Source organism: Erinaceus europaeus, chromosome 2 (genome assembly GCF_950295315.1).
Source record: "Erinaceus europaeus chromosome 2, mEriEur2.1, whole genome shotgun sequence".
NCBI classification, from domain to species: Eukaryota; Metazoa; Chordata; class Mammalia; order Eulipotyphla; family Erinaceidae; genus Erinaceus; species Erinaceus europaeus.
The window spans coordinates 183,009,964-183,025,728 of NC_080163.1; the positions used below are offsets into that span (position 1 = coordinate 183,009,964).

Consider the following 15,765-nt stretch of genomic DNA (forward strand, 5'->3'; position numbering starts at 1 on the left):
CCTGCACTTAACCCGCTGCGCTACCTCCCGACTCCTTTATTTTTTTTATTTATTGGATAGGACAGAGAGAAATTGAGAGGGGAGAGAAGCCCATAGTTTAGAGCTGATTGAAGCCTATTGAAGGCAGTGAGGCTCATTGACTCATAGACATTTGAGCCAAGCAATCACTCTGCCCCATCCAGTTTTTTCCTTGACAAGGTTTCATAACATTCTATATCTAGGTCTTGTCTGTAAAATAGGGATGGCACCACAGGCACCGCCTAGGATAAAAAATAATAATAATAATCTACATGAACTCTCTAGCATATAGTACATTATTATGTATAATATTAATTGCTATTTGTTCGTGTCATATATATCCAGATTGCTAGGTCTGCCTCCTGTGTACCTCACCCTGGCCTATGTGGCACAAGTTCACTGACAGGGGAGGCACTTAGAGGGAGCTGGGAGTGGAAACCCTGGAGGTTTGGGTGGGGGTTCATTTTGTGTGGGATTTCCTGGGAGTTTGTTTGTTTTAATTTGGCCCAGGTGATTTCCACAAGGGAACATAATTCAGAAGGAGTGGGTGTCTCTGCCTCATTCTCTTCAGGAAGCAGAGCTCTGACCAGTGAGTGGGCTAGAAAAGGGCAGCATCATGGTCCTGGGGGTGGAGCAGTGGATAAAGCATTGGACTCTCAAGCATGAGGTCCTGGGTTCAATCCCAGGCAGCACATGTATCGGACTGATATCTGGTTCTTTCTCTTCCTCCTATCTTTCTCATAAATAAATAAAATATTTTTAAAAAAAGAAAGAAAAGGGCAGCATCTGTGATGTGTGCTGAGGTCTGAGGCTGAGTGTTCTTTTAAAAAATTTTTATAAAGAGAGATGCAGAGAGGAAAACAAGAGAGACACCAGAGCACTGCACAGCTCTGGTTTATTGTGGGGGAAGGGGGATTGAACCTGGGACTTCGCGGAGCCTCAGGCATGAGAGTCTCTTTACATAATCATTATGCTCTCAATCCCTACCCTATCTAACCCCGCCTGAGGTTGAGTGTCCTTTTGGCCTATTCCAAGGGACAGCACTGAGCTAGAGAGTGGTAGCTAGTATCATATTTTAGGTCCTTATTAGAAGACAGTGGAGGGCTGGGGGAGATAGCCTAATGGTTATGCAAAGAAACTCATGCCTGAGGTGCCAGAGTCCCAGATTTAATCCCTGCACCACCATAAGCCAGAGTTGAGCAGTGCTCTAGTAATGAAAAGGAAAAAAAAAAAAAAGGCAATAGAAACAAGTCCTTAACCTTCACCACCTCCCCAGGGCTGAGTGCTATCAACAAGTGGACCCCCTCAGCTTTTTCATTGGCGGGGGCGGGGGGTGTTTGTGTAGGTTTGGGGAATAGTCTGTGTAAACTGAAGAAATATAAACTGCCTTTCAAAAAAAAAAATTGAATGTTATATAACATGATGGAAGAGTTGCAAAAAGCCTTTGTTACTGTTGTCAAATTTGGCATGGGCTGAAACAGCTAAAAGATTAGGGGAAGAATAATCTGTGTTCTCTGTTCAAATCTTGGAAGTTCTTGCTCTGCTTTAAAGAACAAGAAATGGGGAATCATAGACAACCCCTTATAGATGTGGTCAACACAGGCAGGCTAGCAAGAAATAGCCATGTTTGAGAACAGTGTTAGCCAGTGCCAAAGCTGGTAGACTAATACACATTAGTATCTTAAAATTAAGTAATTTCTGTATGTAGTCTTTCAGTTTATGCATTATTATAATTATATACTAATGGTAGATATTAACATAGTATTATATATGTAGCTTTTTCAGATGAATTCCCTGCTAGGTGAACTATTCCATCAGCTAACCAACTGCTGGTTTGTGTCAGTGAGTGGGTTTCTATTGCACTGGCAAACTGAGTGGCCCGTCGTATGTTTGTTGATTCCTACAAGACTGGTCTGTCAGCTTATTTCATAAGATTGGTACTATGACATACAACTATGTTAATAACACTGTTTCCAAAATGACTTGTATCTTTGGATTCTGTTTCCTAAATAATGTCTTCTTAGAGTCAAACTGATTTTTAATTGCATAACTTTCACTCTGTTTTCCTTTTTATTGTGGCAGAGGGAATGAAGTAAATGTCTCCGGTTTTGGAATCATTTTTTATTTTGGAAAGAGAGAGGGAGAAAGAAACAACAGAGAGACAGTGTAGACTGCTCTGTCACCCATGGAACTAACCTCGTTCCATGGGTGACATCATGGCTGTCCATGATGTTCCCATATGGGGTTGGGCTTGAACCCACCGCCTCATACTTAGGAAGGCACTCTCCTGGGTGAGTCATCCTCTGACCCCATCTCTCCCCTTCTCTCTCTCTTTTCTTTTTTTGTATATATTCTTTATTTTAGTGAGAGAGAGCAGAGCACTGCTTCGCTTTCTCTCTCTTACGTTGTTGGGGATTGAATCTGAGACCTCAGAGCCTCCAGCATGAAAGTCTTTTTGCAAAACCATTTGCTGTCTCCCCAGCCCTCCTGACTCTGCTTTCTGAATGTGATGTAGCATATCTGGTTGCTCTGGTTCAACAGGAATTCAAAGACAACCAGAATTGGTGTGAGCGAGAATCCTAACATGAGTTAGTGGCGAGCAGGAGACAGGGAAGTTAGCAGACCCGTTTGAACCCTGTGCCTTCTATTTGGTTGAAACTTTTAGAGTTCTAGGTATGAAGAACCCAAGTCTATGCAGATCCTTCTAAAACATGGTGACTTTTGAGATTTCCAGTTTATCATCACTTTCTTCTCAACTCCATACTGAGAATGTGTATTGCAGTAATGCAGTCTTGACCCACAATCTACAATGCCTGGCTCTCTTGTTTTCACAGGTGCTCGGGCGATGTTTCCTGACAGTGGTACAGGTCCATTTCCAGTTTTTGACCCAGGCATTACAGAAGGTCCAGCCAGTGGCTCACTCCTGCTTTGCTGAAGTGGTTGTGCCAGAGAAAAAGAGTAACAGCAGCGGTGGCTTATCTGGCATGAGCCACACGCCTGAACTGGAAGAAGCCATCCGATCATGGCGCGGGGCTGCAGAGGTAACACTGACTTTCAGGAGCTTGGTGGCCTGTGCTCATATAGAAGAGCCTCTAGGGGGCCCTTGCCTGTTGGTTCTCAAATGGATGCTTTTAATTAGGAATGTGTTTCCAAGTGTTACCATTAGCTCATTCATTCAATTAACAGAGACAGGACAATCTACTCATTCTCCTGGGAGGAAGGGTTTACAAAAGCTGTGTTAAGGGGCTATGATGGAGGAGTGTGGGAACCCAAAGGAAGAGACCGGTCTACTACTGGGGGGTGCAGCAAGGCCTCTAGGAAGAGGAACCAGGGAGAAAAGACTGGAGATACAGAGAGAGAGATACAGACAGAGATGGAGAGGTCAGGAGAGAGACTAGAGCTGGCTGCTCAGGCTAACTGTTCAGCCAAGTGGCCAGGTGGGAGGTGGTGGGTGACAGCCCACTTCTGGTAAGTGCTTTCTTACTGCCTCGTTTCCAGTAAGCCGGGGGGGGGGGTCCAGAACAAATCTTTAACTGGGGTTTGTTTCTTCCTTTTACTGGGTCAGAGATAGAATTTTAGTGAAGGAGAAGTATATTGATTTATTATGCTATGTCTGGTTTCAGTCATTCTATTAATTAAATTGTCAAAGCAGTTTTTTTTGTTTTGTTTTTTTAGCTTTTAAAAGTCCCCTTTGCCCCACCCCAAACAATTTTTTTGTCTGCAGGTGTCTATCTTTCTCTCCCCCTCTCTGTCTTCCCTTCCTCTCTCCATTTCTCTCTGTCCTATCCAACAATGACTACAACAATAAAATAAGGGCAACAAAAGGGAATAAATAAATATAAAATAAATAAATAAATAGAATAATAAATATCCGGGGCCAGGCGGTGGCACACCTGTCTAAGTGCACACATTACAGTGCACAAGAACTCAGGTTCAAGCCTCTGGTCCCCACCTGAAGGATGAAAGCGTCACAAGTGGTGAAGCAGGGCTGCAGCTGTCTCTCTGTCTCTCTCCCTCTCTACCTCCCCACCACCCCTCAATTTCTCTGTCTCTATCCAATAATAAATTTTAAAAAATATTTTAAAATAAATAAATATCAATAACAGAGACTGGGGGAGATAACTTAATGGTTATGTAAAAAATCTTACATGCTTGAGGCTTCAAAGTTCCAGGTTCAGTCCCAAGCACTGTCATAAACCAGAGCTGAGCAGTGGCTGTGGTAAAAAAAAAAAAAAAAAAAGAATAACAGAAGGGCTGGGGAGATAGCATAAAGGGTATGCAAAAGATCCTCTTGCCTGAGGCTCCAAAGTCCCAGTTTTAATCCCAAACACCATCATCAACCAGAGCTGACCAGTACTCTAGTCTCTCTCTGTGCCTTCCTCTCTATATCTTACCCCACCCTCATTAAAAATAAAATAAATATTTAAAAAGTAAGTAAATAACAGGCAAGCAAATCTTTTTTATTTTTATCCCAGAATTTTTTTCTTTAATTTTTTTTATATTTATTTTACTTATTTATTCTCTTTTGTTGCCCTTGTTGTTTTATTGTTGTAGTTATTATTGTTGTTGTCGTTGTTGGATAGGACAGAGAGAAATGGAGAGAGGGAGGGGAAGACAGAGAGGAGGAGAGAAAGATAGACACCTGCAGACCTGCTTCACCGACTGTGACGCGACTCCCCTGCAGGTGGGGAGCCGGGGTTCGAACCGGTATCCTTATGCCGGTCCTTGTGCTTTGCGCCACCTGCGCTTAGCCCGCTGCACTACAGCCCAACTCCCTATCCCAGAATTTCTAAAATAAAGTTGGTGCTATGTCAAGTTGGCTTTTTTTTTTTGCCTCCAGGGTTATTGCCGGGGCTCTGGGGCTTCGTACCTGCACCACAAATACTACTCCTGGAGACCGTTTTTTTCCCTTTTGTTGTCCTTATTTTATCATTGTTGTAGTTATTATTATTTTTGTTGTTATTGCTGTCATTGGGTAGGACAGAGAAAAATGGAGAGAGAGGAGGGAAAGACAGAGGGGGAGAGAAAGATAGACACCTGTAGACCTGCTTCACCACCTGTGAAGCAACTCCCCTGCAGGTGAGGAGCCGGGGCCTCGAACCGGAATCCTTATGCGGGTCCTTGTGCTTAATCCGCTGCGCTACCGCCAACTCCCGTTTGTTTTCTTTTCAAGGTGATTGATTTAAGCTTGCAAAACCTGGCAGCTCACTTTAGAATATTAGCGACCCAGAATTTCTGGTTGATATTTAATGTTTAGGTGACTTCTTGCTTTAGTTTTCTTTTTTGTCTTGATTCTTTTAGTACCTTGCATCCTTTTACTTATCAATCACTATGTTTATTATATTTACAGGCAACATCTAGACTAAGAGAAAGAGGCTGTGATGGCCGCCTGGCAGGAATTGAAGTTCAACAGCTCTTCTGTTCCCAGAGTGCAGTAATTCCGGAGCACCAACTAAAAGAACTAAACATAAAGATCGACAGTGCTTTACAAGTAAGTTTTTCAAAACTGGCACATTGATACCTGAGGACTAGAAACAAAGGAGTTGAAGGTGTACTGTTGAACTAATTAATCAGAAAGGTTCTGTGGTAACTACAGATATTTTCTAATTTTTTTTTCCATTGGACATTGTCATCTTATAATCCATTGTAGTATCTTGATCTTAGGCTTTGCAAGTGCCAGGTCCTGGGTTTAATCCCAGGGCACTGTATGTGCAAGAGCAGGTCTCAGACCTCTTTCTCTCACCAAATAAATATCTGAAAACATTTTTTTGCAGGCATATAAAATAGCTCTGGAAAGCTTAGGCCACTGTGAATATGCAATGAAAGCTGGTTTCCACCTGAATCCAAAGGCAATTGAAGCAAGTTTGCAGGTACACTTTTCTTCCTGGGAGTCTTTGGGAGCTGTGCTATGGCAGTGTCATCACAAGTGAACCAAATGTCTTGGCAGCTGCGCCATGGGTCACCTCTCTTCTCTTTCGTCCAAACCCTTTCCAGGGCTGCTGCAGTGAGGCTGAGGCGCAGCAGACAGGGCGGAGGCAGACACCCCCACAGCCCATGCAGTGTGAGCTTCCCACCGTCCCTGTGCAAATAGGATCCCACTTCCTGAAGGGCGTCTCTTTCAACGAGTCGGCCGCTGACAATCTGAAACTTAAGACGGTAGCTTGCTATGGGGTTCCAGTATCCCGGGTGTGAACCTAAAAATAGAGTTTTTGGGGCCGGGTGGTGGTGCACCTGGTTGAGCACACATGTTACAATGCACAAGGACCCAGGTTCGAGCCCCCAGTCTCTACCTGCAGGGGGAAAGCTTCACAGGTGGTGAAGCAGAGCTGCAGGTGTTTCTCTGCCTCTCATCCTCTCTACCCCTCCCTTCCCTCTAGATTTCTGACTGTCTCTATCCAATAAATAAAGATAATAAATTTTATTTAAAAAATAGAGTTTTTAAGAGAAACTTCAGGATGTAAATTAAAAACTGAAGTCAAGGCAAAGGCGTTGACTTACCTCAGCAAGTTGATATGAACAATGGGGCTTTTTTTTCTTCATTCAAATGTTTAGAATAAAGGGTTCTGAAAGTACACTATGAAGTATTGTTTATGATTAATGTCTCAGTTGACTTTTGTGATCTAAGAGGAAGAATCTTGTTATAATGCAGTAACTATGATCATGCCATGCATTGTTTCAAATGCTTCACTTGTATTTTTTTTTAATTTTTTTAAATATTTTATTTTATTTATTTATTCCCTTTTGTTGCCCTTGTTGTTTTATTGTTGTAGTTATTATTGTTGTTGTCGTCGTTGTTGGATAGGACAGAGAGAAACGGAGAGAGGAGGGGAAGACAGAGGGGGAGAGAAAGATAGACACCTGCAGACCTGCTTCACTACCTGTGAAGCGACTCCCCTGCAGGTGGGGAGCTGGGGTTCGAACCGGGATCCTTATGCCGGTCCTTGTGCTTTGTGCCACCTGCGCTTAACCCTCTGTGCTACAGCCCGACTCTCCGCTTCACTTGTATTTTATCTTTTTTTCTGTAAATCCACCAAGGTTTCGTGTTATTTAATACATGAAAATAATAAAGGGGGGAAGTCTGACAAGATCATCACAACTTGATACAGGGAAAAAAAAAACAACTTAAATAACACCAAAACTTTTCAGAATAAAAATAACAAACTAGTAATGGAAACCACCTCAGTATAATGGTCATATGTTAGAAACTCACAGATAACATCATACTCTGGTGAACCACTGGAAAAATTTACTCTAAAATCAGGAACAAGAAAGAGGATCTACATGCATCACATCTATTCAACATGCCTCGCATGTATTTAACCCTCACTGTGAAGGTGATACTGCTCTTTCCCCATATAGTGACATGTAGGAGACCTGAGATCCAGGAGTCATACTGCTAGAAAGTTGTCATTTGAGCTTATATAGTTGGTTTCCAGATTTACATGCCTAACTACTTGGTCATCCAAAGTAAAAGTTGAGGATTGATTGATATTTGCTCCCACCAGATGATTTTGCTTCCTTAGTTACAGGGATTCAGAACTTTAAAATTTCTCAACCAAATTGCTCCTATAGCTAGATAAATATTGCTGTATTTTGTGTTAGTATGGAAATCTGATATGTATATTAATTCGTATGAGTCCATAGCTAGCCACTTGCTCTCAGGATTGAGAAAAATCTCTGAGATTATCTGATGATAATTACATTACAATTTTTAAATAATATGATTTGAGAGTAGTTAAGCAGAATACTTTTGTATACCTGTATTAAACACATTTCTACAAATTTCAGAATCTTGCATGGCGTTACCTTTTTCATTTTTTTCCCCTCAGTTTGCAAAATACAATGTTGTATTTATCTGTAATCAAGCCAGGCAGTCAGTTAAACAAAAACAACCATGTGGTGAACCATATGCAGGTAGAAACATATTGTTTTGCCTACTTAAGATGAATACCAATATTCTATTATTAATTTTAACAGAGAAGTTATACAAAGCCAGGGGATGGGTGGTGTTACACCTGGTTGAATGCACATGTTAGATTGTGCAAGGGCCCAGGTTTAAGCCCCTGGTCCCCACCTACAGGGGGAAAGCTTCACAAGTGGTTAAGCAGGGCTGCAGGTGTCTGTCTCTATCTCCCCCTTCTCTCTAAATTTCTATATGTTTCTATCCAATAAATAAATAATAATTTTTTTAAGTTAGAGAAAACCATTAAAATAAATTTATAGTGTTAAATTAGTATTATATTCAAGTGTGGTCCGGGAGGTGGCGCAGTGGATAAAGCATTGGACTCTCAAGCATGAGGTCCTGAGTTCAATCCCTGGCAGCACATGTACCAGAGTGGTGTCTGGCTCTTGCTCTCTTCTATGTTTCTCATTAATAAATAAATAAAATCTTTAAAAAAGAAGAAGAATTATATTCAAGTTGATTTTTTAAAATATTTTGCCAAGTTGGGACCCTAGTAGGTGGCACACTTAGTAAAACATAAACATACCATGCACAAGAACCCAAGTTCAAGCCCCTATCCCCCACCTGCAGAGGGGAAGCTTCCCAAGCAGTGAAGGAGAGAGGAAAAGGAGGGACAAGAAGGAAAGAAAAAGAGAGAGAGAGGAAGGAAAGAAAGGGAGAGAGGAAGGGGGAGGAAGGGAGAGAGAAAGGGGAGGAAAAGAAAAAGGGGGGGAAAAAAGACCATTGGGGAGGGGTAGTCTCTGTGTAGACACCTAGCCCCCTGCCCTGGTAGCATAGCTTTATCTTGATGTGTGAACGCTCTTCTCTGTCTGTAGCATACGATGTTACAGCTGATCAAGGAGGCAGGCTGCTATAATGGAATCACGCCCAGGGACGATCTTCCTGTGACTGAAGTACTGAACCAGGTGTGCCCATCCACATGGCGGGGTGCCTGCAAGACAGCTGTGCAGCTGCTGTTTGGCCAAGCTGGGCTGGTGAGTGAATGTGTGGGGTTAATTGGTTGGAAAGAGAGTGAAGAGATATGTGATGATATAGTGCAGGTATATATGTGTGTGTGTGTGATTCTTTTTTTTTTTAACCAGAACATTGCACAGGTCTGGTTTATGGTGGTTCTGGGGATTAAACTTGGGACTTAGAGGCTTGAGAGTATGTTTGTATAACCACTATGCTATCTCCTCAACCCCCTGAATAATTTTTTTAACTTTTGTAGTGCTAGAGTGCTAGACCAGATAGAAGCTAATGGGAGGGGGCTGGGCAGTGGCACAGCAGGTTATGTGCACAAGGCGCGAAGCACAAGGACCAGCATGGCATAAGGATCCTAGTTTGAGCCCCCAGCTCCTCACCTACAGGGGGGCCACTTCACAAGTGGTAAAGCAGATCTGTGTCTTTCTTCCCCATCTCTCTCTATTTCTCTCTCCTAACAACAACAACAATAAACAACAAGGACAACAAAAGGGAAAAAGCAGCCTCTAGAAGCAGTGGATTCATAGTGCAGGTACTGAGTCCCAGCAATAACCCTGGAGGCAAATAAAATAAAATAAAATAAAATAAAAGTAATGGGAGAGCAACTTTTAAAAGTCTTTTGGGTGGTCTGGGAGGTGGCACAGTGGATAAGGCATTGGACTCTCAAGCATGAGGTCCTGAGTTCCATCCCTGGCAGTACATGTACCAGAGTGCTGTCTGGTTCTTTCTCTCTCCTATCATTTCTCATGAATAAATAAATAAAAGTCTTTTTGGATCAAACAAGATAGCTCACTAGGTAGAGTGCCTATGTTGTCATGGTTTGAGCTCCAGAACCATAATGGAGGAACTATGGCAGTGGAGGACGCAGAAGAAACTCTGGTGCTGTGATCTCTCTCCCTGTCCCTTTCTCTCTGAATGAAAAAGTTGGTTAGGAGTGGTAAAAATCACACACTTGCAAGATCCTAATTCCAGATAAATAAGGCATCTTTTTTCTTTTACTGATTGATCATATATGATTTCCAGGAGCCTAGTTGCAAATGCTTGGGATTTTCCTCATTTTAAGAGACTTTTTTTTTTTTTTTGTCACTGGGGCTCAGTGCCGGCACTATGGTGGCCATGTTTTCCTTTGTTTATTTATTTATTTATATAGAACAGAGAAATTCAGAGAGGATGGAGAAATAGGAAGAGGGAAAGATAACTGCAGACCCTCTTTTCCATTTGTGAAGTATTCCCTCTGCGGGAAGGGGGGGGGCCCAAACCCAGGTCCATGGGCATATCCTTTTGCATAGTACTATGTGCACTTAACCAGTTGTGCCACCACCTGGCCCCCTTAAAAGAAACTTTAACAAATGGGCCCCTTGACCTGACTTGACTACTCTCAAGCTGCAATGCCTGGCTTCCAGTGCTCCAGCCTGGTAAGCATCGTCCTATCCCAGTCCTTTGCACGTGATGCTCCGTTTAACTGAGACTATTCCTTTCTGATTTTCATGCTTACTGCTCATTTTTCTGACATCAGCTCATTGATCACCCCCTCAGAGACACCTCCCATGATGTTAAGTAGCACTGCATCTAGCCAGACTATATCCCAGCTTTCTACCTTCTTTCGCAATCAAACAGCAACATCAATTCAGAAATTAGTTTGGTCTTTTTACCTTTACAGAGAAGAAGAAACCTGCCAAAATTGAATGAGATTGATTAGAGATCAGCAACTCAAATCATCACTTAGTTTCTTATTTGGTACTACTAAGTCAAATAACTTCACTTGGTGACAGCTGAAAATAACTTTATGACTTTGCTGCCATTTTCTACAATTAAGTGATGACTTATTGAAAGATAAGAGCATTTTAGGTAGAGGTTAGAGAAAGCTAATTATAGATTAAGAGAATCAAAGAAGCATTTCTTAATCTCCTCCTGTATTTGTGAAAGGAGCTGTTAAAGGGATGTGTCTTTTTGCTTCATGGGAGTGAGGGCTCAGGTGACCCCATGCAGAGCTGCTTTCAAAGAGGACTAGATAGGGCAGGGGAGATAGCACAGTGGAGATATATATCTCATGTCTAAGGCTCCAAAGTCCTACGTACTACAAAGTCCCCGGTACCATCTCAAGCCAGAATTGAGCAGTACTCTAGTTTAAAAGAAAACCAAAAATGAGGACTTGTCCACGGGAAGTTAGACTTCCTTTAGCATCTGTTCATTAGCGAAGGAACCCTAAAAGAAGAAATAAGGACTCACAGGCTGTTTTCAAAACACAGTGCCCCATGTTGTTCAGAGAACAGAAATTTCTTAATTCCCTTCCTCTTGACCCAAGGGGCACCTTTGTGTGTAACTGACAAAGAACCTTTAGATTATGGTCTGGGGATGGGAGGAAAGAGGAAACACCTGCTTCATCCAACAATGGTTTGTCCTTGAACAGGAAGTCTGTTCCAGTGGACAAAGCAGAGCCGTTGTTGGGAACTCAGTTCATAGCAATAGAAATTGGCTCGATTAGAGACTAAATTTGTAATCATAATAAGCAACTATATGGCTTTACTTCTGAAATGTTAGAGATTTCATTTTAAAATATTTTTATAGATCCGTGTATAGTTCTGTGGTAGAACATACATTTCACATGTATAAGGCCATGAGTTTGATATCTCGCACTAAAAGAAGATGCTTTATGGTTTTGATTTATTTTCAGTCCCTTTAGTTTTATGAAAATATTTAAATCACTTTGTCAATTTTTTTTTCAATTATCCATGTGATAGTGAAAAATCTCTACAAAATAATTCTTTCCTGAAGTTGTACTGATACTTGAATTAGTTGAATATAAAATGCCTTCTTGGACCAGGCAGTTACATGCCTGGTTAAGTGCACAAGTTAACATGCACAGGGACCTGGGTTCAAGCCTTTGTTCCCCACCTGCAGGAAGAAAAACTTCACCAGCAGTGTAGCAGTGCTGGTACCTCTCTGTCTCTGTCTCTCTCTCTCTCTCTCCCTCTCCCTTCCCCTTCCCTCTTCCCTCTCAATTTATTTGTCCTATCAAATTAATAAATTAAGTTAAAAATTATTTTTAAAAATAAATAGAGGGCTGGGTGGTGGCACAGAGGGATAAGCACACATGGCACAAAGTGCACTGACAGCCCATGTCCCCGGCTCCCCACCTGCGGGAGGGGGGGTTGCTTCACAAGCAGTGAAGCAGGTCTGCAGGTGTCTATCTTTCTCTCCCCCACTCTTTCTTCCCCATCTCTCTCGATTTTTCTCTGTCCTATCCAACATCAACAGCAGTAATAACAATAATAATAACAACAAGAGCAACAAAAGGGAAAAAATAGCCTCCAGGAGCAGTGGATTCGTAGTATAGGCACTGAGCCCCAGTGATAACCCTGGAGGAAAAAAATTAAGTTAAATTTAAAATAAATAAATAGGGTGGGATATAACATAATGGTTATGCAAAGAGACTTTCATGCCAGAGGCTCTCAAGTCCCAGGTTGAACCCCCCACACCACCATAAGCCAGAGCTGAGCAGTACTCTGGTAAAAAATATAAATAAGGGAGTCGGGCGGTAGCGCAGCGGGCTAAGTGCAGGTGGCGCAAAGCACAAGGACCTGCATAAGGATCCCGGTTCGAACCCCGGCTCCCCACCTGCAGGGGAGTCCCTTCACAGGCGGTGAAGCAGGTCTGCAGGTGTCTGTCTTTCTCTCCTCCTCTGTCTTCCCCTCCCTCTCTCCATTTATCTCTGTCCTATCCAACAACGACAACAACAATAATAACTACAACAATAAAACAACAAGGGCAACAAAAGGGAATAAATAAATAAATAAATAAAATATTAAAATTTAAAAAATAAATAAATAAAATTAAGTAAATAAATAAATAAAATGCATTCTTAAGGGAGTCGGGCAGTAGTGTAGCGGGTTAAGCGCAGTTGGCGCAAGGACCGGCTTAAGGATCCCGGTTAGAGCCCCTGGCTCCCCCCCTAAGGGGAGTCACTTCACAGGTGGTGAAGCAGGTCTGCAGGTGTCTCTCTTTCTCTCCCCTCTCTGACTTCCCCTCCTCTCTCCATTTCTCTCTGTCCTATCCAACAACCACGACACTGATAACTATAACAATAAAACAAGAACAACAAAAGGGAATAAATAAATATTTTTTAAAAAAACTTTAAAAAAATGCATTCTTAAAGGCATCATTTGGGAGCATAAGAATTCACCTGATAATGGGAGTCGGGCGGTAGCACAGCGGATTAAGCGCACATGGCACGAAGCACAAGGACTGGTGTAAGGATCCCGGTTTGAGCCCCCAGCCCCCTACCTACAGGGGAGTCATTTCACAGGCGGTGAAGCAGGTCTGCAGGTGTCTATCTTTCTCTCCCCCTCTCTGTCTTCCCCTCCTCTCTCCTATCCAACAACAATGACAGCAGCAACAACAATAGTAACTACAACAATAAAAAAACAAGGGCAACAAAAGGGAAAATAAATAAATAAATAAATAAATAAATAAATATAAAAATTAAAAAAAAAGAAATACAGATGTATTTACACACACACACACACACACACACACCCCACCCAAGTATGAATATCCCTCCACAGACCCCTTTTACCTCTTGCTCCTGCTCTTTCTTCTCTGGTTACCTCAGTCTGCCATCAGAACCCAGAGGTTTGTTTGGTTTGGTTTTGTATGTTCCCTAGTTTTGTTTGTTTGTATCTCACATATCAGTGAAATCAACCATAGGTTTGGCTTTTAATGGACTTTTTACTTATTCAAATGATACATACAGTAGAAAATAGATAAAAAAAACAAAAGTAGGGGCCAGGAGGTGGCGGACCTGGTTGAGCATACATGTTACAGTATGCAAGGACCCAGGTTTGAGCCCTCAGTCCCCACCTGCAGGGGGAAAGCTTTACAGGTGGTGAAGCAGTGCTGCAGGTATCTCTCTCTGTCTCTCCCTCTCTCTTCCCTTGATTTCTGGCTGTCTGTATCCAATCAATCAATCAATAAATAAAAATAGATAATTTTAAAAAGTTTTTAAAAAGAAACAAAGTAATCCTAGTTAAAATATTTATAAAGTAGAGATACCAGAGTGGTTATACAAAAAGACTTTGATGCCTGAGGCTCCAATAGCTCACATTCAGTCCCTGGCACCACCATGGGCCAGAGCTGAGTAGTACTCTGGAAAGGAAAAAAAAATTTGGAGTTGGCATTTGGAGTCTGGGAGATGGCTTAGGGAGTGAAACATTGCGACTCTCAAGCATGAGGTTTCAAGTTTGATTCCTAGTGTCACATTCACCAGAATGATACTTTGGCTCTTTCTCTCTCTCTCGTATCTTTAACAACAAATAAATAATTTAGGGAAAGCACTAACAGTGTTTGCAAAGCTTAGTACATTCCACACCCAGATTCTGGTTTGTGTTTATTACAGTGTTTCTGTATTCCATCATCTTTATTGCTTGTTGTCTCCATGGGCATAGGAATTGATCTGTTTTAGGGACTTGGAGGTTCTTGCCAGAGCACACAACTACAATAGTGTATTGGCCTTGTTTGTGATCTATTTTTCTCACTGAAAGCTGATATTTGTTTTTCTTTCTCTCATAGGTGGTAGTTGACACAGCTCAGATTGAAAATAAAGAGGCCTACGCCCCACAAATCAGTCTAGAAGGCTCCAGAATCATAGTTCAAGTCCCATCCACATGGTAAAAAGACTCTTATATTAACACAAACGTAAGCTCTGACTAAAGTTTGTACATCCTTAAAAAAAAGATTGCTTCAGGATTGGGGAGATAGCATAATGCCTATGCAAAAAGATACTCATGCCTGAGGGCCCAAAGTCTCAGGTTCAATCCCCTGCACCGCAATAAGCCAGAGCAGAGCAGTGCTCTGATTAAAATATATATATATATATATATATATGTATATATATATATACATATATATATATATATATATATATATATATATATATATATATATATATATATTTGCACAAACCTCTTGCTTATTGTACAACAGGTTCTGCTGTTTGTGCGGGTTTCTGGGCAGTTGGTGGAGTTAGTGCCATGTATCTTGAATACTGGTCCGTGACAAGGAAACTACAACAACTGACAATTAATTTCACTGACTAACAGTGTAACCAAAATATTTATCTATTCTTATATTATAATAGGCAGTATTATATTTGTAACTGAGACCAAAGTTTGTAAACAATATACCATCTTTTTAAAGTTACCTACTTGTCTGCCTGAAGCTGAGAAGATACAGTTCCTTGTCCCCTTTTTCTGCTCCAGCAACCCTGATGATCATGAACTAACACCCACTGTCATCTGAAGTCTGGAACTAACTGAGCCATTTTTATTTTTGATTAGTTATATTTATAAGTATATAGTAGGAAATTTTTTCTTCATTTATTATTAGTGCTAGGAATGAACCCAGGGCCTTCCTTGTACAGTGTTGCTGAGATGCCTGCCTCCCTACCTAATTTTCACTCCTTATTTTTAGAGACAGAAAAGGGCAAGATACCAAAGCACTGTTCCACCATCACTCTTTTTTTGTCCTTGGTACATGATTCTTTTCTTTCTTTTTAATTCTTTTAATTTCTTCATTTATTTATTGGATAGAAACAGCCAGAAATTGAGAGGGAAGGGGGTGATAGAGAGGGAAAGAGACAGAGATACCTGCAGCCCTGCCTCACCACTCATGAAGCTTTCCCCCTGCAGGTGAGGACTGGGGGTTCAAACCTGGGTGCTTGCGCACTGTAACATGTGCATTCAACCAGGTGCGCCACCACCCAGCCCCTATCCATGATGCTTTCATGTGTTGCCAGGGATCAAACCTAGAGCGTCACAGTGGAC

The 15,765-nt window shown here is 41.7% G+C and overlaps 1 protein-coding gene across 6 annotated transcripts in view; it reads left to right on the top strand.

Annotated features, from left to right (window-relative positions):
• The window catches only part of GARRE1 (granule associated Rac and RHOG effector 1), a 93,019-nt gene that overhangs the window by 49,892 nt on the left and 27,362 nt on the right, over positions 1-15,765 (top strand). For all 6 annotated transcript variants that reach the window (XM_060185686.1, XM_060185687.1, XM_060185690.1 and 3 more), the window contains 6 exons: positions 2,853-3,059; positions 5,369-5,509; positions 5,793-5,888; positions 6,013-6,174; positions 8,797-8,955; positions 14,513-14,610. In XM_060185686.1, coding sequence (XP_060041669.1) covers positions 2,853-3,059; positions 5,369-5,509; positions 5,793-5,888; positions 6,013-6,174; positions 8,797-8,955; positions 14,513-14,610 — 863 coding nt within the window. The remainder of the gene's footprint in view (positions 1-2,852; positions 3,060-5,368; positions 5,510-5,792; positions 5,889-6,012; positions 6,175-8,796; positions 8,956-14,512; positions 14,611-15,765) is intronic.